Genomic DNA, 23,166 nt, shown 5'->3' with positions numbered 1-23,166 from the left:
AACTCTCTTTGTTGGTGACATGTTCAACAAATAAATAGTACATGAGACATGTTCACCCCAAAAGGAATTTGGCATACCTATGGATTTTACCATGCTTCTCCCCCATGTCATGTATGGTCTTGTTTTTCCGTTCAGCAATGCCGTTATGTTGAGGTGTATACGGAAAGTGACTTCACGCTTTATTCCTTGTTCTGCACAATAATTATTGAATTCATTAGAAGAATTTTCACCTCCACCATCTGTACACAACACCTAGATAAAATAGCCACCTTCCTTCTCAACCTAGGATTTAAAATTCTTGAAACAATCAAAGACTTCATATTTTTCTTGTAGAAAGTAGACCCATATTTTAATTGTGAAATCATAAATAAAGTAAGGAAGTATCGATTATTACCAATTCATATAGTGTTCATAGGGCCGCACACATCTGAATGGACGAGCTTAAGAGGTTTCCTTGCATGCCAAGTATTTTTGGCATCAAAGGGTAAATTGTGTTGCTTTCCAAAAATACATCATTCACACAACTGCGCAAGATGATCTACAACGGACAAATCTTTTACCAATTTTTTTGGTCAAGCAACTTCAAACTACGAAAATTTAGATGTCCAAAAAATGAAGATGTCACAACCAAGACTTACCTTTCATAATTGCATTGAAGCAATGATGAACTTCATTTAGTATCAACTCAAAACATGCGATTCTTCAGCTTTAAGGATAAATACACCTCTTTTATCAATGATTAAGAGTTGATTATTGAAAGAGAGCAAATCGTACCCTATTTAAGAAGTTGGCCCATACTAAGTAGATTGGTCTGCATATTCAGCACAGAACACATCAGAAACAAACTTGTGTCTCCGTTCTTCAACTTGATGAGTACTCTCCCTTTTCCCATTACTGATATTGTGTTGTCATCTGCAAACTACTGGACCGCATCGACTCATCTAGATCCATGAACAAATGCTTCTTTCCGCACATGTGATTAGAGCATCTAGTATTAAGAAACCATGTGTGTAGTTTGATTTTTCACAAGCTACTGTGACCATCAACAAAATGTCTCTATCTTCCTCACCTCTTTCTTGTACAAACCGAACTTCTTCTCTGGATTGAGAATTCTCCTTGTACTTGCACTCCTTCGCATGTTGGCTATATCTATGAAATTTATAACGTTCGATGTTTAATTTATTAATATTTCCTCTATCACGTCCAAAGCCTTAAACTTGCCTTGACCTCGTCCTTGATAATTTGAATCTAGTTGATAATTGCTTCTTAGATTGTTGTCATCTATTTGATTGTTGTTGTAACTGCCACGTCCCCAATTGTTGTAGTAGTTGCATCCTCGGTTGTAGGGCTGTCCAAAATACCCGCCGGCCCGGGCCCGGCTGTTGATAATTGCTTCTTAGATTGTTGTCATCTATTTGATTGTTGTTGTAACTGCCACGTCCCCAATTGTTGTAGTAGTTGCATCCTCGGTTGTAGGGCTGTCCAAAATACCCGCCGGCCCGGGCCCGGCTGGGCCATGGCCCGGCCTCGGCCGAACAGGTCACCAGTGGTGACCGTTGTGTGAAAATGGCCGGGCCGGGCCGGCCCGGCCATAACGGCCAAAAACGGCCGTTTGACCGTTTTGCCCCCAAAAACGGTCAAAAAACGGCTATTTTGTGAGGTTATTTTGGTCATTTGCCTAGGGGGCTGGTTCTATAAATAGAGGGGGGTTTTCATTTGTTTTCTTCACACCAAAAACTCATCTCTTCTCTCTTATACTCTTATACTCTCTCTTATACTCTTATACTCTCTTATTTATACTTTCTAATCCAATCCCCAAATGGCTTCCGGATCTGATTATGAAGAGCAAAACATATCTCCCGATCCTGAATTGAGTCCTCCTACTATGAGTCCTCCTACCGAAGTTAATCTCGAATCCGGTGGCGACGAATCTGCACCAAGAGCTCCTAAACGGCCAAGATCCGATGTGTGGAATTTTTACGAGAAGATCGACGTCACCAAGGATGAACACGGTAGGATCCTCACCCAGAAGGCTAAGTGTGCTTTGTGCGGCAAGATTTTTCAAGCTCATCATAAGAGCGGCACCAACCACCTCAAACGCCATTTAGATAAACACAACAAAGGCCAGACTCCTCAAGGTGATATCCGACAATCTATGATTTCTCAATCCTCCTCTTCTGGTAGTCTCGGTAGTTGGAACTATGACGCTGCCAGAGCCAGGAAATGCGTAATCAGGTTTATCATTCTTAAAAACCTTCCTTTTAAATTAGTAGAAGATGATGAATTTGAAGATATGTTTAGAGATGGTTTTTATCCTGCATTTAAAAAATTTTCTCGTCAAACCTGTCAACGTGATATTTTAAAATATTATCAGCAAGAACAAGAAAAAATAATTTCTTATTTTAAAAATTTAAACTGTAAATTTTCTTTAACTTCTGATATTTGGACATCTAGAGCACAAACTGGATATTTATGTATCACAGCACACTGGATTGATGAAAATTGGCAAATGTTTAAAAGAGTTGTTTCTTTTATTGCAATAGAAGAGTCACATACTGGTGCTAATGTTGCAAATTTAATAATTGAAGAACTTATGAAATTAGAAATTTCAGAAAGAATATTTTCTCTTTCACTAGATAATGCAAGTAATAACAATGTAGCTGTTGATTTTATCAGATCATCTTTATCATTGCCATGTCATGGTGATCTTTTTCATATTAGGTGCATCTGTCATATTTTAAATTTAATTGTTCAAAGTGCATTTACTGAAATTAAACCCATGATAGAAAAGGTTAGAACAGTTGCTTACATGCATAGTGCTTCTGAACAAAGACTTAAAAGATGGAAACAATTTTGTAAAAGAAAAAATGTAAAGCCTAGACTAATTCCAAAAGATGTTGACCATAGGTGGAATTCCACATATGCAATGTTAAGTGTAGCAATAGAATATAAAGACATTATAACTGATTTTATAAACTATTATGCTTCTAGTTCTAGTTCTGGTAGCACTTATGGAATAACTGAAGATGAATGGACAATTATATGTAATTTAAATGAAATGTTACAAGTTTTTTATGATGCTACAATGTTATTATCTGGCTGTTATTATCCAACCATTATTTTAGCTGCTTTACAAATTTTAAATATTCAAAAAAATTTTGGGAAATATCGTATGAATGCTACTTTTGGAAATTTAATAAGTACTTTAGGCCTATTCCTCATATTTTTGGTTTGGGGGTTCTTATTGATCCATGCTTGAAGGATATTGGCCTTCGAAGTTTGTTACAATCCTTGTATGGTAATCAGGTTATAGACTTAGATGATGGAACCACCATTACTGCTACTACTCATCATTTAGCTATTAGAAGTTATTTTCAAACCTTATATGATGAGTATGCAGCTAGACATGGTGTAACTACACAACAGTCTACAGCTTCGGTTTCTTCGCGCTCATCCCAAGCCCGAGGTGAAAGTGTAAGTTTTGATAGTTATGCAATGGTAGCTGAGCTAACTGGTGGATCTGGACTTGGATCGTCATCATCGGAGGTTTCTGAAATAGATGAATATTTTTCTGCTTCTTTAGTTAGATGTCAAGGAAATGCTTTAGATATTTTGCAATGGTGGAAAGTATATGGATCAGTTTCATATCCTATACTTTCCACCATGGTTCGTGACTTACTAACAGTGCAGGTTTCGACGGTAGCTTCGGAATCCGTCTTTAGCACAGCAGGTCATTTGATCGACGATCATATGACATGCTTGGATCCGTATACTGTACAAGCGGTGATGTGCTTACAAGATTGGTGGAGGTACGAGAAGCGAACGCAAGGCATCGATCGGATGGCTGGAATTGAAGATAAATTTGAAGAATTGGGACTAGCAGATAGATATAAAGAATAGATTGTAGTTTTTATATCTTAGCTTAAAATTTGTAAAGAATTATTTTGAAAATAATTGCAAATGATAGTGATATAGGTGAGTAGGTGCCAACCTAGTTGAGATTTACTTATCTATTGTGATGCGATTAATTCCAAAATAAATTTATACTTGTAATTTGTAAACGATTTATTAATTATTAATAAAGAATTTGTTTTTATTATTTTTTATTTGTATTTTATGTCATTTTAAGTAATTAATAAAATTATTGTTTTTATTATTTTTCTTGTCTTTTTTTTATAATTTAAATTTTAAATAAAATCGAAAAATTTTGGAAAAAAATTAAAAAAAAAAAATGAAAAACACTCGGGCCAGCCCGGAACCCGGCCCGGGCCCGGGGTACCCGGGTCCGGGCCCCGGGCCCGGGCCCGGGCCCCGGTTTTGCCCGCCCGGGCCCGGATGGACAGGCCTACTCGGTTGCTATAGTTATTGTATCATTGTGCTCTGCGACAAAAATTTCCTCCTTGCTAATCTCTTTCATTATGTGCTCCTTTGTTATCTTTGATGGAAGCTTGACTTTGAAAAGGTTTCACAAGAGGCTTCTCGGTTAACCTCTCATTCATGCATTGCTCATGAACTTGTTGGGTACCCATCAACTCATCAATTGTCATCTTGGACAAATCCTTCAACCTTTCCATTGCTTCCACGATATAATCAAATTTTTCTATAAGAGATCGCAATATCTTCTCCACAACTGCTAAATCTGCAACCTTCTCCCCGTTTATTTTTATATGATTTATCAAAGCAAGTACTCAAGTCACATAATCTACACCACTTTCAATTGATTCTATCTACAAAATTTTAAATTGACGTCTCAAGGTTTGAAGCCTAATTTTTTTACCTTTTCAACTCCATGGTACGATGTGTCCAAAATTCCCATGTTTGCTTCGCCGTAGTTGCTCCGTCGATCATCTCAAAAACTGAATCATTCACTCCTTGATGGATGAAGAATAAAGCCTTCCGATCCTTCTTCTTGTTCTTTCCGTGGGTTTTCTTCTTGACTTCACTTGCGCTCTCTGCGAAATCAACAACTCCATTCTCTAAGACACCTAGTATATCTTGATATTCGAACAACACTTTCATCTGCACTCTCCACCGATAATAATTATTCTCATCCAATATAGGAATAGAAGGCGATGTCGTCCCATTTAGATTGTTCATAGCTTCGATACCACTGTTGGATCAAAACACAAAATTAATAATAATCAAACTATATATATGTTGAGACGGAGAAAGGACAAGCAAAGCACAATATTTATATTTTTTAATAGAAGTTACGGTTCACGGCTACATGAATATGCCCTCTTATATGCTTTACAAAGTAGTGTTTCCAGATAAAATATAGTCTAAAGATAGCTATCCAAACTCCTAAATACTAATTCCTAATAAAAGCAATCTTCTAAAGATAATTAAAATCAAAATGCTCCTGGTATTTGGATTAACTTCAACAATTTTTTTAATAGTAAAGGGATCAGATATCCGCAAGCCTTTCTCTATGAAGGCTTGAGCATGGTTCATTGGTGGCGATATTTGTTGTCTGGATGTTGGGTGAGGTAGTTTTGTTTGTTTTTATGTTTTTTCTTTCTTTGTTTTCAGATGTGTAGATTGCCTTGATAGTATTTGTTAGCTTATTTAAGTTCTGCTATATTTATAACACATTTTTATTCCCATCATTAGGAAATAAATGCTAAGAGAAGCTCCTCCCAAATTACCAATTTATGTACCCAATGTTTGATTGATGTTGTGCTTCTGGGGATAAGTGCTCTATTATTTTCATACATATGATATCAAATGTGGTTTGACCTATACAATGGATAATATGATCTTTATTTCGTATGAAATATGGAAGGTAATTTTTGATTCCATATAAAATATATATGAAACAAATTTTGATTTCGTATAGAATCTGATGTGATTTTAGTTTGCATGAGATATCAAATAAATGTGAATTTTGTTTATTCAAAAGCTATTGAGAAACAAAATATCTTAAATGTGTTATAACAGTTTGACGGATTCAAGAGATTTTCCTGTGATTCGATATTTGAAACAAAAATTAATAAAAGTAAATTCCATGAACTATTTATTTGATATTTACACTTAGTCTATTTGATTTGAAAGTGTTTATGATTTTGACAATGTGATCAAGTTTATACCAATATTATTTGGTACAAGTGATGTGTTCTTAAAAGAGTAGTTAGTCAATCGGAAGTGTAGAGCTAGGTGCTATGCAAGACAAACTACAACAGTGCATGAGTGCAATGGGAGCCACCTCTAAAACCCTTACAAGCCAACACTTAAGTCCACATCATCCTACAAAGGTTGTTGATATTTACAAAACCCTTAAAAAGTCCACTACAAAGTGATGTGTTTGTACCTGCTATCTGGTGAATGCACATGTATATGGCCCTTTTGAGCATTTATTATATCGCCCTTGTTTGCATTTGTGATATTATGGTCGACGGCCTATGACAGTGTTAGCTTCATTCTATTCCCAGGAATTATGTGTTATATAATGCATTTTATGCATACCCATACTTTTGAGCTATAATATTTGTAGTTTTAGTGTGACCTGTGAGGTGATTCTTACAATTATGTGAACAAGTCAATGTGTGACCTGTGAGGTGATTCTTACAATTATGTGAACAAGTCAATGATATTTGAGACGCAAACATAAAACTCTAAATTTAAGAAAGTGATAATCATTTTATTTTGCACAAACTCTCATATTCTGTTTTCAGTATGATTCAGTGGTTTATGATAACATTTTCTACTTGCAAGCAAGAAAGAAATTAAATTATCGCATTTCTTTCTTGAAAATATTAGCGCATTTCTTTCTTGAAAATATTAGCGATGAGTTCTTCCATGCAGTACTATGTTATTTCAGAACTACTGCTGCAAAACTTATAATTTGATTTTTTTAATGATAAGTATTTTCTTAGGTATCGAGGAACCCTAGTGGAAAATATGCTCACAAGCTTTGGCTCACTCCATCATTTTCAAATATTTTTCAGATTATGCATAGGTTCATATATAGGCCAAACTTTTAGATTTGGCATGTTGCTAAGAGACGTTAAATGAAAAGAACTCTTTTTCTTTTTGTATAGCCGAACAATTACGGTTATATGAAAGTTTTTGACGGTGAGCTTTCAGATTAAAAGTATTGGTTGTTTGTATAATTTGCTAGTCATTAAGGGGTTCTTATTAGCAAATATATGAAAACATATCAATAATTACACAACTTTCTATGCTCTCTGGCAATAGCACAAGATAACAAAAATACATATCGTCTCTTCCATTAGCAACTTGATTTTGATTTTGATCTTCATGGTTCTAGCAACTTGATTTTTTTCACAAAAAAAAAGACCAACCCTGTAGATGTCTTTCGCTCTGTACAAAACAAACAGTAACGGACCATAGTAAGAATGATTTGAAGTATTATCGCCTACGCTCTGTAGTTAAACGACTAAGAATATCATTGGACACTAAGCACAAGAATTTATAATAGCTGACCATGCATCATACAAAAAAGGCATCACCTACACAATGAGGTTCATTAACAACATTTTGCAAGCAGTTGTTATACCAGTGACCAAAAATTCACAAAAAGTAAAAAAGAAACCAAATGTTACTGCGAGTCGTGCAAATATCTAATGCTGAAGACATGAAGCAATTCTTGAACTAATGCATAGCTGCCAACGCACCATAAGTAAATTTCAAGAGCAGCCAAGTTTTTTTGTTAGTCAACCAGAGCTTCACATAAAAGGTTAACAGAGAATCGCATATCCTTTGCAGTTGATCATTCATGGTTTCTCCTTTCGTTGCATATCATAAAGTACACAAACATCAGCTGCTGTTTTCATCTGGAATAAACGGGGTCAAACATTAGTCTACCGCACGTAATAATATCTACTGATAAAGTCAATTTGTGCTAATGATCACAGTATCGGCTGGACTTCTGAATGATCTGAACTGTTAATAAAAAGAGCTTACACACATAGCAAGAACAATTTAGAAGCACACCTAGATGTCATACATCACATATCACAGAACTAACTAGTTATGCCAGCTGATAGATCTAGTTTGATCTACAAACGCCAATAATAAGAACTCGACACTCATAGAATAAAAGCATGAAGAAACTAAATCCTAATGCAGATGGAGCGATGAGATTGGAACAAAACCATATGAAACAGATTATGGTGATGACCCCAAAATCTTGGGGTCAGCTCCCTACTTATACCTGCTTTTAGTTCCATTATTTGGACGTATTCTCTATCAAAGTAACAATAAGCATCCTTCTTCTTTAGTCCATTTTTGGGAGACAAGCCCGTCAGGTTACGTTGTAGAAGCTCCATAAAAGGAGAAAGAAGCCTGAAACTTCCATGAAAGGAGAAAGAACTATTGATATGCACAAGGACAATGATTAGCCTCCACGCAGTTAGTAATCTTCATACTGTTAATAGTATGCATTAGCCTTAAATCCTTGTATTATAAGCACATCGTTGCATCCCCACCATCTACATATTAATGTGAAAATCCCTCGCCCATAACAAACGAAGAACTTACAACTCACAACCTCCCACAAATCTATTCATCTATACAAATAGGAGAACCCAAGATTCATTATTCATGCTACATGAAATGCTACAGTATCATTTACTGTAGTGTTATTACTGTAGCAATCAGGGAGCGGGATATTGCATCATTTTTTTAAAAAAAATACTGTCGCATACGGGAGCGAAGCAGCATTTTTAAAAATCACTGTAGCAGAAGTGGGATACTGTAGCAATTCAAAAAATATTGTAGCATCTAAAACCGGGATTACTGTAACGGGAAAAAAAAGATAGGTCGTGCTTTGCACGGTGTTTCACACTAGTGTATGAAATGGTGATACCAACTGCTAAGCTCACTTAGTGTCTCAATCCATGTTGATTTTGCGTCTCCTATTCCTAGTTGTTCCCTGAACTCTCATCTTATTACTCCTAAATGATACATTCAGTTGAACATGTTATAGAAAAAAAGTTGGCTATTGTTCAACTCGTCCTCAACTGAATGCACACATCCATCTTCCCTTGAGTATATTTGATATCAATGTTTTAGAAAGCGCTATGTGTTTCTAGGCGCTAGACATTGAGCAACTAGGTGCTTATTACTCCTAAATGATACATTCAGTTGAACAGGTTATAGAAAAAAAGTTGGCTATTGTTCAACTCGTCCTCAACTGAATGCACACATCCATCTTCCCTTGAGTATATTTGATATCAATGTTTTAGAAAGCGCTATGCGTTTCTAGGTGCCAGACCTTGCGCTTAGCAACTAGGTGTATGTGGACATTTGAGCGGCACATAGACGTTTTTAACATTGAGGGAGGAAGGATTGTTTTTGAAGATTCAAATCATATCCTTATTATTTACTTGAGATACACTTGGGCATAGAGTTTTATATCCAGTACATTTTAACCTAGTAAACTCTCTTCAATCATTACTATGCTTAAGCGAGCAGTACACCTCTTTCTAACACCGTATAGTCCGCATATGCAGCCCATTCTTCCCTTGGGAGTACACCTCTTTCTAACACCGTATAATCCGCATATGCAGCCCATTCTCCCCTTGGGAGCACGGGCGGCCTAGGTACAGCTTTGGTTTAAGCAGCCACCTAGGCGGGTGCCCAAATTGCTTTTTAAAACAGTGTTTGATGTTAATCACCTCAGATGATTTGAACATGTGCAATAGTTACCACAAAGCCTGCTAGTAAAGAATGATGGGAAGTTTGAGTGGCAAAGACTAGAACAAAAGTTACCACACGTTATGGTGGTTCAAAAGATTACAAAAGATGGTGCTTGCTGATTTGACTGTAAATGTAGCACTTAACCAAGTTGAATGGAGGAAAAAAATTTAAAAATATCGGAATTATAGTTTATGACCCCTCCTGTGCATAAGCAGATACAAGATATTGTCAAGAAATAAAGAAGGAAACCCGTCACTACCAATAGACACCATTTGCATCAAATTTATATCTCATGATTTCCATATATCAAGAATCATGGCATGAATAAGAAGCATCAATTCGATCTGTCTCTATTAAGCCCAAATCTGAATTTATGTTGATCGATACAGAAACTTAACTATAAGAATGAAAACATTCAGTGGCTACTTTGGCAAGAATTCCACTATAATTAGCCCCTATTACTATACCATCTTCAATTTTGAAGCTATGCTCTCAAAGTTGATTTCCTTTCTCTCATTTGGAAAACTTTGCTCCAGAAGCATTACCTGCCTAATCCAATTTGTGGACCCATATTTCTACAAATCTACTCTACAGAACTGTAACAGTAACACACTAACAAACCCATCCTATAAGCTCAGCCCTCGTACCAAGTAAAACAACAAAAGTAGAAGAGGTCTAGGCCATCTTAGTTCTTTTCATTCTCACTCTAAATCATATTTCATTTAGGCAAAATTACTTGGGACTACGAAATAACAATCATCAGCAGAGCATGAAGAGAAAAATTTGAGTAGAGGCCATAGGTATATAAATGTCACATTTGGTAGCTTTTAAAGTAAAATACTAGCAGAACATGTTCTACTTCGTATACTCATATACAGCCCCAAAAGGTAGTACATTTTGCTACCCGCTGCAGCAACTATGCCCTGTGTATGTCAATCTGCAGCAGTCACAATTGTCCATGATAAATTTCTAATCGATACATGCATGAATACCATGAGCCAACAATGAGGAGGTTTTTCAACAACTATTGACAAAATATAGGTAAATATCTGCACAAATGGCAAACAGAAGTGAAAAGAACCATGAACTAACAACTACTTTACAGAAAAAAATAGGCCAAAAGGAGATATAGAATGTGTGCCAATACAATAGGCAGTTATAAAAGACAGAATGACAATGAATGATGCAAACTTATAATTTATGGCAACTAGAGATATAGAAATAAATTAGATAAAGGGATATTGAATATGACTTGCCACATCATTTAGCAAAACAAGTGAGATAGGAGCGGCGAGGTCCACCAGATCCAATGTGCTAGCTGGATCGGACATCATTGCTAGTTTAGCAGGATGGGCCTCACCACTAATCTATATCTTGGTAGCTCATTTAGCAAAATGAGCTGCCACCTCATACCCGGTTTCCTTTTCCTAAAGTCCATTTTCAGAGGTTTGGAACAAAATGCATATACAAGTGCAAGATGATAGTTTCAAGCATTTAATGCACCAAACAATGAAGGATAAGCCAAACCTGTATAACATTAACTGCTTGCTTGATTGCACATCCAAAGAGAGACAAAGACAGTGGCAATGCTAGAACTAAATTTGCTTTCATTACATCCAAACAAACCTATCAATGAAATAAAATCATGAACCTCAAGATAAACTTCATTCGTAAAAATAGCAATGTCATATAGATGCTTACAGTGACAACACTTTCAGATTGGTCCTCGTGAAGAAGGAAGAGGATGATGTAAAGAACCTGAAACGCAAATTTATGTTCATTTAGCATAAGGGACTTAATAATATGGCTAAGTTTTCAAGTATCTGGTATGATTTTTACCTCAGAGCCCACGCAACAATAAGCCATGAATGGACGGTGCTTATAATATGCTCTCAAAAGCCAACTACTTTTGTCTTTAACATCTTTATGACTAGTCTTACCTGATAAGAAAGTACTGAAATAGCAAAGCATGTGAGTCGTAGAACCGCGATGTATAGTAACGTCATGATAAATAAAATATCAAATTCCATCCAAGTTAAGAGCAAAATTTATACTCCTGTCCCTAGTCTTAAGCCTCATAGACCACCTAAAATGCACGCCAGACTGAATACAGTATATTAAAATATACCTAATGCTAGTAGAGGATGTGAGCTCAAATGCCATCATCATATGATGCATAGTAAGGTTGCTTATATTTAGAAATCAAATTATTTCAATACAATGTAGAATGTGTCTAAGCAATGAAGAGGCAGTTATTTTGTATGTTCCAACACATAAAACAAAAAATGTCTAATTACAAACTAAAAAGGAATAAGCATATGTGAGAAGATAAAAGCATCTTTCAACACAACGCAAAGTTTTAATAAGCTGAAATTCTCCTTGGTAACAAGTATAGGGGTAGTTTGACAACAAATGAGAAAGGGCTAGTATATGCACCTTTTGCACGAAACTTCTACCCGAGTCTTACAGAGGGTTAACTTTTGTCTGAACACGCACTTCATCACAAGGTTCAGTTCCCCCATCTCTTTCTTCAAGCAAGATAGTATTCGCCAACCCACCAATAATACCAGCCGCAAATTGCAATGCAAGCAATTTTTTTTCATTCCCTAGCCTTCTCATCATTTACATATTTAAAGCAATTGCTTCTTATACCTTTGACCAGGATCAAAACCATATCGCAACATCCGAAATATTGATGTATAATGTTTAAATTTAGTGGATAGTATGTTTTATACTTCATCGCTTCAAAATTACTTGAAATATTTTATTTTGAAATACTCTGTCATATATGTTACTTATCCATATTACTGTATTTGCAATTAAAGAATGTATTTTAGGAAACTCTTTCCAGCTTCAATTTCATTGAGATCGGCTTCGCTACTATGTTACTGCTCTAATTTATTAAGAAACATTGAAAGTAATTGAATGGAATTAAATATCTAGCAGTGATTAAATGGTAATAATACCTGTACATCTGCAACCAATGGCTAGCAATATCCAATCCAAGCAAAGATAAGAAAATCATGCCAGGCCTGTGAAGAGGGGAATTACAGGGCGAGGTAATAAAATATGATACAAAAAAATCATATAAACTAAAATATCACAACAATTTACCTGTAAAGTTGAGAGAGAATCGTCAACAAACAAGCTGTGCTAACTCTAGAGATGGACAAGCAGAATCATATGAGATATACCAAGTGCATGATTGGAATATAGTATGTAAATAATACACAAAGCATTAACAAACTATCTAACAGACTCCTAAGCATTTCAAAAGTATAATGAACACATGAGTTGGGAAAAATACCTGTCCGTTATCATATCTAAGACAGCTCCAAAAGTTGACACTGGAGAAGAAACCAAACACATCGGATCAAAATTTCATGTAGCTTAAATGTGAAGAAAGAAATATATGTTTCCAGTAAAGTTTGTGTGTTAAGCCACAATAAGTTGACTAAAAGAGTTTAAACACTGTTATTTGTAGAAACCACCTTTAAAATAGGGTAATTATACAAAAACCACCTTTCATTTGCAATTTATACATAAACAACTTTTCAAGTGGGTTTTTATTGCAATCAACCGCCTCTAGTCAAAATTTTCACTAAAAATCCAAAATTACCCTCGAAAAACTCAGGCTCAAGGCACATGACTCATTTTTTAGGGTTTAGGTCTTTTTAGGATAGAATTCACGTACCTTAAACTTGAATTTTTTAAACTTATTTTTGGTATCTTAGTCAAAATTTGATAGAGAGGTGGTTGATTGCAACAAAAACCTACTTTAAAGGTGATTTAGATATAAATTGAACATGAAAGGTGGTTTCTAGGAAAAACCCCTTTAAAAGGAGTTGGAGATCTTCTCACATATAGCACAGAAATATCAAATCAAGGTGCACGCAACAAACATATAATCATAATTGTTACAACACAACCTTTATCCCAAATATTTAGGATCACTCACATGAGATGATAATGGCAATTAAAAATACTATTCCAATACTATATATAAATATATGTGTAAGTGTGTGTTTATGTAAGTGTATTAGAAACCCTGAATATGCATTCATTGTTAGGCAGTGTGATTTCATTTGGCTCGTTCAAAGATAAATGTGATTCCTTGCAGTAAATCATATGGTCTTGTCTAGACTCTTCCCCTAAATAGAAGGGTAATTTAGACATGCTCCTTGGTTGTGTTGAAGTTAAACAGCATGATCAAAATGGTGATCTACTAGCTAGCAATCAAATTTCAAGTTTTAAGCAAAGGTGCTTCACATCCTCATCCTTGCCTTCCCTAGAACCTGACACAGATTTAAGAAGAATCGAGACAGGTTAGACAAGAATCGAGACAGGTTGGAATAGTTTTGGTTAAAATCTTATGGAGCTTTGTCAACTTTAGGTTATGCTCAACAGCAACCCAGAGGCAAGGAATACAATTCTAAGATATGTGTGTCTGGAACCTGCCAGCACAGGAACTTCCAGAACACTTTTACAGAGATCATTGTCTGGAAGTGGCTAACACGAAACCTTGCAAAACTTTTGGCACAAGGACATGGACCGCATGGTTAAATATTCAGTTATGTATTTAACATAAGCACTCAATTTTCTCGTTACATCATATAACCATAACACCAAAGAGAGAACAACATAGTGGACCATTATCCTTGTGTGTGCAAGCCCAACAAAGGCTTAAGAAATTGCTCATATCCTTATAAACATCTTATGCATCTTTCTGAATGATGGAAATAAAAAGTTTGCAAGAGCATACAAGTCTTCCAGTACAGGTTGTAATATATAGTCCTTCAAAAAGTCCTTCACCTTAACCCATCCCCACTCACCAAGCCCTACAAATCCCCATCCCACCATTCCTGTGGTTTGAACTTCCAAGGGATGATCGCATGCCATTTCTAGGTCAAAAAACATGCAGCTCCTATCTTCTCCTTTGAGACAGATGACACCTTTTTTACTCTCCAAACTGGAAAGTATAGTCAGCCTCCTCTTTGACTATATATCCAGTTCCCTGGATATAATATTTTTCATTAATGTCTCAAGTCTGCTTCACGTGGAGGCATTGCGGTTCGTTGAGTAAGAGGAAACATATGCAAGGAAACAAAATCTTGAGAAATAAAGAAAATGACACAGGGCTAAATTATTTCAAGTGAAAGTGTGAAACCTCAAGTAACAATTAGCAGGCAGATGACTTCTAACTTTTAAAACCTTTTCGAGTAGATTGATTCCATTCTTTAAATATCAGAACCTGTTAGAATCACCAATCTTGGAAACTAGTATTTGAAGCATCTTCTTTAAATCAAAAAAAAAAAAAAAACCTAAAGCATATCAAAAGAAAGAAATGTGAACATTTTGCAATATTCTAGAAGCAACAGATATGATCTCCAATAGTTACCTTAATTTAAGAGCATAATCTCTGTGAGACTCAAATAGGGATTATATTGTGGAAAAAAATTTCTTCCACTCAAAAAAAATATGTTAATGTAATGACTATGAAAGCAACTATACCGCATGTATGCAGTAGGCACATATGTGCAAATGAATGAGAGGGAGGTAGGGATGGAAGTGTACCTTGATTGAACTTGCGTGCAAACCAACCATCCAATGCATCACAAGCAAAGCTGTCATTTGCAAATAAGCACCTCAGGAAAAAAAAATCATATGTAAAAGTGAATACTAAAATTATAGCTTACTTGGAGTAACTATAATTACCTGATAAAGTAAAGAACGGCAAACAGCAATTTATTGGAAAAGCAAACAGCAAATGCAACAATATTCATGATAACTCTTATATATCCTGCACAGACAGAACAGAAAAAAAATCAAATCAAATATCTGCAGGAAAAAGCACAGGCCCACCATATACATTGAATAGAATACAGTGACATAACGCTTGCATGACTTAACGACCGAGAAAAGCCTTTAGAAATATGAAAGTGGAAAGAACAAAAACTTATAGGACGGACTGCCCAGAATGGAAGGAAACCTCGGACAACCTTATAAGAAAATTGTGTTCGCAAGAACTATATATAACATTGTTGGGTATCTTGCTCCTAGATATTCCAGAATTTATTCTTAAGGATATGAGAGAAGGTGGCATCTGTTTTAGTTCTATTTTAGTGTGCTCTATCTTGGACTTTATAATATTTACTTATCACTCCAGATTTATGTATTAGAGTATTTTCATATGCATGTGTGACTAGCACATTATAGTGGTCTTGTGGATATACACTAAAGATATGACAAGAGGTGAGGGTATTCGTAGGAGATTAGTGGTTGCAAGAATCGACTGAGATAGTTTGGACACATACAACTGAGACGACTAAGAGGGTGTTTAGGAGAGCTTATCTTTTGAAGCTTATAAGCTAAGCTAACTTTTAGTGGCTTTTGACTTTTATATTAAAAATATTATAAAAATTGTTTGGATAATATTGTCATGTACTTGGTCAAACCCAGCTTATTTAGTTGATCTTATAAACTAGTTTTTTAGAAGTTGGGGAATCCCAACTTTTAATATGGGCTTAAAGCTAGCTTAAAGCTACTTATATGGGATGTTACCAAACACGTTGAAATAAAAAAGCTAGCTAATTTGACCCTAAAATAAGCTCTGCCAAACACCCTCTAAATATGTTAATTAGGACTTAGTAGTTATAACATTATAGTTGATAGGACAGAGAGGACTCAATGTATGCCTTAAGAAAATGTTATTGGAAGTAACTCAAGGTATACCATAAGAAAACTTTGTTGGAAGTAACTAAGAGTGATATGATAAAAGTTAACATCATCGAAGAGATGACTCATAAAAGAACTTATGAAAGAATATGATTCATGTTTGGACCCTAAAAATCTAGAATAAATGTCTTATTCTCGTTGTTGTTGTCATTATGTGATTAGCAAATACATTTTAACCCCCATGTGATTTCACATAAGTTACATTGTGAAGTCTCTAATTTGAGAAAAAAAATGATTGATGAATAAAATCAGTTTCCTTTTAAATTGCGAAGATAAAATATAGAGGATGTTGAAAGAGTGATTCCTAAAACACTAATCCTAATCTTCCTTCTTCCTCTATCCTTGCTAACTACCCCCAAGCCTCCTCACTGTTGACAACACCCCATACCCTCTCACTAATATGCTAGTGTTGCCATTAAGAATCTCTCCCCAGTCTCGCTGCCATCAGGAAAAACCCATGTCCTCATCTCCCACCACCACACAAACTTACCCAAACCCTAACAAAAGATCTCAATAAATTTCATGGCAGAAAGATATTAAGATCAAAAGTGAAGGAATATCCGATAGCAATTTAAGGAATCAAAATCTGCATGCACTCTTACTTTTCAGTTATATTTACAAAAAATCTGATTATCATAGTTTTATATACTTTGTGGTTATTGTGATAAGCATAATCAGTAGTATTCGTTAATGAATCTCTCACGTGTCATTAGCATACATGTCATCTAGGTTGCATTAAAGTTGTTCTTTAGGGCATTTATGCAGCAAGGATTTATAGGGTATAGTTTAGCGTAGGTTGTCTTGTAGTGCATTCATTTGCGATTTGTGATGCAATTAGGTTGTCATTACTAGTAGTTCCTTAATTCCTCGTCTCAAATCAAACATAAAGGAACCAAAATATAGTCAACACGTATTTGTCAATGAATCTCTTGCAAGCCATTAGCACACTTTCATCCTAGGCTGCACTAAAACTTTCTTAGAAACCAACATTTAGATATTCGTTCTTTAGAGCATTGATATAGCTTGGAGACTAGGATACATAGGATGTTGCCTAGTTTAGCATAGTTCATCTTGCATTGAATCTATTTGTGATGTTTTATATTTAGGTTGTCATTATTATTACTTGTGTCGAGACAAACATCAAGGAACTAATATATATTTATTTAAAAATAGGAACTTTTAAGTATTAGTAATTCATCCAGAGCAAATGAAATGTCTTGAAATGAAGAGCTCATTAGTCATGAAATATAGTCACTTAATGAACAGAATTACAAGATTGAAAGTGACAACATTAAAAGTTGTAACTGCTACATATCAACTCTTAAGCACAAAGTAGACATGGGTGCCAAATATAATACAAAGAAGGGGACATCTAGTGTCATATTGGAGTAGGTGGATCCACTAATACTCTCTCTCTCCACTATAATTTTGCTACGGTCTGTCAGTTAACCAACACACCCACTATATATAACATAGTTTTCTTAATATAAATAATATTAATTTTCCGAACAAGTGGCTAGTGAAGGTTCAGTCTCATAATATGAGAGGTCATCCTTCATTGCACTTGGGCCACATTTGACAATATGTAAAGGGTTTGAATTTTTTGACACATTTACTATTAGATATTTAGTAATAGATTCAATCTTAACAAATTTAAACTCATGGATCCAGGTAAATAAATAGTGCCCACCTAATCTTAAACACAGAAAATAAAAATTTAGTTTCGACAATGCTAGATATATTGAACATAATGCCAATGGTATGCCTATGAAGTCTATGCATGACACACATTGGACGTGGCAGAGAAACCACAAATAAGTGTTTGCACTATAGCATGTCATTTATGATGGGTATTGAGGGTAGGATAATTTAAAGATTAAATCCAATTTTGGTTGAAAAGTCCTCATCAGGTGGAAAGACTAGTTAGGACAGATAAGTTCGTTAGGATATTATTGTTTAGGTTTATATTTTAAAATAGAGTTCAATTTGCATTTAAATTCTAGCAAGATGGAATTACTTGGAATTCAACTTGTAGTAGTCTAGTAGAATTAGAAGTTTACTTCTATTCGAATTGTAGTAGAAATTTTAAACCCTACACAAAGGATTATAGGTTTTCTTGGTATATAAAAGATTGAATATGAATAAGAAAATGGAGTTGAAAAGTTTGTTGAGTGATTACTCAAAGGCGTGAAGTCATTGTGCTTTCGATTAGACATATGTGCGTGGAACCTATATCTACCATCGTTTTCAGATGTTAGTTGTTGCGAGTGAATCCAACCTACCATATATCGTCTCCTGTTCTTTTATTTCTCCTCTTTACCTTCTATTCAAATAAAACTTTTTGTTCTGGTATTCATGAGTACGATTCATCGAACACTACTCATGTAGGGGTAACTGTTCATCAGTTACTATTCTTAAAAGTTACAACTCACTTGACGATTTTTCGACAAAGTTCTCATACTATCATCAAAATCAAAGATCGTTTTTTTCGTTGCGCATCATTTGGTATCAAAGCAAGTTCAACAATCTAAAATTATCATGGGTAAATAGCTATTGTCTCCTTCAGAACATGAATTTAATCATTTTATATTCAGCAACATATCTTAATTTTATGAATTTAATGGATATGAGGAAAAATATGACTTTGAAATATAGATGCAAGAATTAGAAGATTTGTTTAATTTTTATGATATGTCGGAGTGGGAGATGTATATGTATATGTATGCTAAGTGTAAGTTGAAAAGAGAAGCAAAGATTGGGGATGGTACTATTATTCTTCACATCGTTCGTATATATGTTCATGAAAATCTAAGAAATTTCTTTTGGGAAGTAATACTCACATTGACCAACTAGGAGATCTTGTCTCTTCAAAACCACTAGAAAAGTCACCATGAGTGCTCCAAAAGAATTCAGATGCGAGTTTAAAGACTAGACCTGAGCCAAAGTTTGTCCTCAAGTTAGAATTGTAGCATGAGCCAAAGCCAAACTTTGTGACCTCAACACCTAGAACAATCCAACTTTGTGACTGCATGATAATGACCAGGTTCATTAAGAAAAAGTTTAAAAATTGGAGAGCACTTCTGAACCGGAACCTGAGTTCTAACAAGAACCAAAACCAGAATAGGATCAGGAAGCTAATCCAGCGTTTGATCTAGCGTTTGAGCCAGAGTTAAAACTTGAACCCTAGCCTAAGTCTGAGCCTAAAATCCCCGACTGTAGAGTCTAAACACGATATAGTTCAAGTCACTTACATTAAATACAATATGAAGATTGAGTTTGTTATGTCAGATCCTCCTCCACTAATATGCTATCGAGTTTCGAAGATAGTGCTGAATACCTTAGAGATTGCACAAATAGAAAGTAGCATAGTTTTCATCTTATCCTTCTTTAAAACTGTAGGTCGAGTTTTCTCCAACAAGAGAACTAATGTAGCATGATATGAAGATCAAATCCAAATTTGGTTGAAATGTCCTCATCAGGTGGAAAGACTAGTAAAGATAAATAAGTTTGTTAGGATATTATTGATTAAGTCTAAATTTTAAATTAGATTTCTATTTTCATTTAAATTCTAGCATGATAGGATTAGTAGGAATTGAACTTGTAGTAGGATAGAAGCTTGTTTTTATTTGAATTGTTGTAGAAACACAATTTTATACCCTATATCAACAGTTGTAGGTTTTCTTTGTATATTGAAGATTTGATATGAATAAAAAATAGAGTTGAAAAGTCTTTTGAGTGATTCATCAGAGGTGTAAAGCCATTCTGCTTTTGGTTAGACGTCTACACGTGAAGCTGACATTTACCATTATTTTTAGAGAATTAGATGTTGCGAGTGAATCCAATCTAACCTATCTTTCTCGTTCTTTTATCTTTCTTTTGTTTACCTTTCATTCAAAAAGAAGAAAAAAACAAAAGTTATTATTCCCGGTAGTATTCACAGGTATTGGGCATTAAACAATATTCACACACGTTACTATTCATCGACTAGTGATTACTATTAATCAAAGTCACTAATCACTTGAAATTTTTTCAACAAAGTTCTCAAGTTATCATCAAATCAACGTTCATCTTTTCCATTTGGCGTCAAGTATGCTGACAATAGTAAACAACCTAAAGTCAAATTTTTTTCCGACAGCAACAGCTGCCTTTTAGTAACTGCAGCCACAAAAATGAGACGTTTTCCAACAACATCTTGCAGCCATTTTAATCAGACAGTCATTTCCTGTAAAGCTGCCTGCTTGCAATTTATTATGGCAGGGAAACAAACAACTGCATGTACAATTTCTATGCATTTTCAAATCACAACTGTAATTATTGTTGTAGTCTTCTTTGAACTAAGTATCTTAAATGTGTGAGATTTATCCCCTAAATGTGTGGGATTAACTATTACAACATATAATATTATATCTCATCCTCATCCTACTATAATAGATGTACAGTTAGGTCCACAAGGCATGTTCCACCTACAAAGTCATTCAAATTCATGTAGCTAAGCTAAAATATTATAATTTCCACAAATATTAGATATCTACATATGCACATTAAAAACAAAAGCAAGCAAGAGGTGATGTGCTCTCATCCTTCTTTCCACATATTTGCAATACATAAATTCTTCTTAGATTTGCACCCTAGACTGTCATGCTCTGGCCATCCAAAATCCTGACATATGTGGTCCTAAGTCCTAGGAATGGTTTGTGGGTTAACATTATATGAAACTTACCTATAAAGGCTCTACAAGCCTCAAAATATTTAATATTAATTGATCTTTTTTTATTACCAGGTTGTACTGTTAAGAATAAGATAGAAGATAAGAATGACCTTGAAGGTGTTTCATTAATTATATATTATATACGTGTTAAATGTCCAAGATATCTCACATGATTCAGTTTTAGGCCATTTATTGCAGGAAACAAACTTACTGATCCAACTCCACTAAAGAATGTTAAGACTGTTGGTTATATGAGGTTGACAACTTTCAAATGACCTATCATTTGTCTTCTTAACATCTAACAACGTTAGTTACAGAAACAGATCACAGTGTAATTTTATCCACCAACATTTCTGCATATCTTACACAATGTAGGAAAAACACAAAAGACAACAGAGATTTCTTTTGTTGGATAAATTATGTTTCAAACCATTGAAATTGTGAATTTCTCCTCGGAAGTTTCATGCATGCACCCACATACAGTCTTTTCACTGTCCATAGTTTGCAAATAAATAACTATTAGGCATGAATATTAAACTATTGTTTAACTGATTTCTTGCTTGTCTAGAAGTAAAAAAAGCCATCTTCAGATTGTAGCAAGACAAGAAAAGTGTTAGTAGGTAGGGGCGCATTTCTCTTCTCCGTGCACTTTGGAATTAGAAAAAAAATCCTCCACTTAGGTTGGACTTCTATAGGCTGCAGTTAAGTCTAACATTTACATTTAAATAACTTTAGTTTTCTAAACTATAGCCAATACCAAAACAGATTTCATTTTGGTGTTCTGAAGTAACTAAACAGTTGAAAAATACAACTAAAGGAAACTTAACCTCAGAACAAACAGACCTCAACGGTAACAGTTTATAAATCTCTTAAAAAGGATCATGTCAATCTGAAATTAATTACACAACCATTTGATTTAAACGTTTTCTAGTATGATCATTTGTACATATAACAGCACTGCATAACCATCCATCCACAAACTTTAGCATCATAATTCATGTAATCATGACAGGGTCACTTTCAAAATAAAAGTTGAAACACTAATTAAGAAACAAAAATTGAAGACAAAGCGAGGTGGTTACCAATGATGTTGGGGATGTAAAGGTAAACCGAAACCATTCTTCGAGCAGAAGACTGAGCCATTTCTCACTTTCAAACAATAATATAGAGCACAATGCATCAACTTCTGAAACTTTCTTCACTCCTTCAGTTCAAAACCTTTGTTACTGAAAAGGAACAAACAAATAATCAGTTGAAATCACCTAAATCTTTAACTTAATCGAGAATAATTTAATCGAAGAAAATGGATCACGGACAGGAGTTGGTTCTCCCCTACCCTAAGCGGGAGAGAACTTAATTGTTTGATTTCCATCTAGGGTTAGGGCATCGATGCTTGCCTGGAGTTGGACCGCGATGAGATTAGATGACATGAGACGGTAAGAGAGGAGATCTAACAAGGGCTCGATCGACATCGATGAAGCAAAGAGATTCTCTTCGTGTAACTTTATCGAGTTTTTGTTCAGACCGTGAGGCAGGCTTACCCTTTGTTTGGGAGTTAAGAAGGGACGGAAGCTAAATAAGGAAAGGCAACGTAGGGAACCAAAGTAAAAAGATAAAATGTTGATAGAGAGTTTAGTTAGGGGAACAAAAATAAATTTGTTTTAACTTAGGGCATGTTTGTTTGCACGGAAATAGTTATGAAGGAGATAAAGTAAAAGAAGTAGAGGTTATTTATGTTACTTCTATGCAAAAAAAAATGTGTTTGATTCTCTGAAAAACTTACTTTCAATACGTCCTTAAACGCTTATGTGACACCTACGTGTCATCCTTACTTCTAAAATATTTTTCCAATCCTCAATACTCAGAAATAGCTCGGAAGTAGTTGACATGCATATTAATTAGGAAATAAATAATTTTTTAATAATATTTTCTTTATTAGTTATTTCTAACAACTTTTCATTGATAAAATTGCTCTTACTTTTAACAATTCTTTTGTAGTAATTTGTGATGGTCGTCTGCCAGCTTTTCTTTAGGATGAAGAGAACAGTTTGTCTATTAAT

The 23,166-nt window shown here is 34.8% G+C and overlaps 1 protein-coding gene across 4 annotated transcripts; it reads right to left on the bottom strand.

The window, feature by feature from the left end:
- Window positions 7,412-22,668, bottom strand: LOC109819819 (CDP-diacylglycerol--inositol 3-phosphatidyltransferase 1-like). 4 transcript variants are annotated; one of them, XM_020385742.1, is made up of 11 exons: window positions 22,443-22,668; window positions 22,189-22,332; window positions 15,379-15,463; window positions 15,238-15,287; window positions 12,971-13,010; window positions 12,778-12,822; window positions 12,630-12,695; window positions 11,503-11,617; window positions 11,365-11,421; window positions 11,191-11,289; window positions 7,412-7,796 (listed from the first exon to the last, which is right to left on the bottom strand). In XM_020385742.1, exons 2-11 carry the CDS (start codon window positions 22,247-22,249, stop codon window positions 7,737-7,739), a joined length of 678 nt encoding a protein of 225 aa, XP_020241331.1. In that variant the 5' UTR covers window positions 22,250-22,332; window positions 22,443-22,668; the 3' UTR covers window positions 7,412-7,736. The 4 variants fall into 4 exon arrangements, with proteins under 4 accessions (XP_020241331.1, XP_020241329.1, XP_020241330.1 ...); XM_020385740.1 differs by having other exon boundaries at window positions 22,504-22,668; XM_020385741.1 differs by having other exon boundaries at window positions 22,423-22,509.

Source organism: Asparagus officinalis, chromosome 8 (genome assembly GCF_001876935.1).
Source record: "Asparagus officinalis chromosome 8, Aspof.V1, whole genome shotgun sequence".
NCBI lineage: Eukaryota > Viridiplantae > Streptophyta > Magnoliopsida > Asparagales > Asparagaceae > Asparagus > Asparagus officinalis.
The sequence above is the reverse complement of the archived record's forward strand: the minus strand, read 5'-3'. Positions and strand labels throughout refer to the sequence as shown.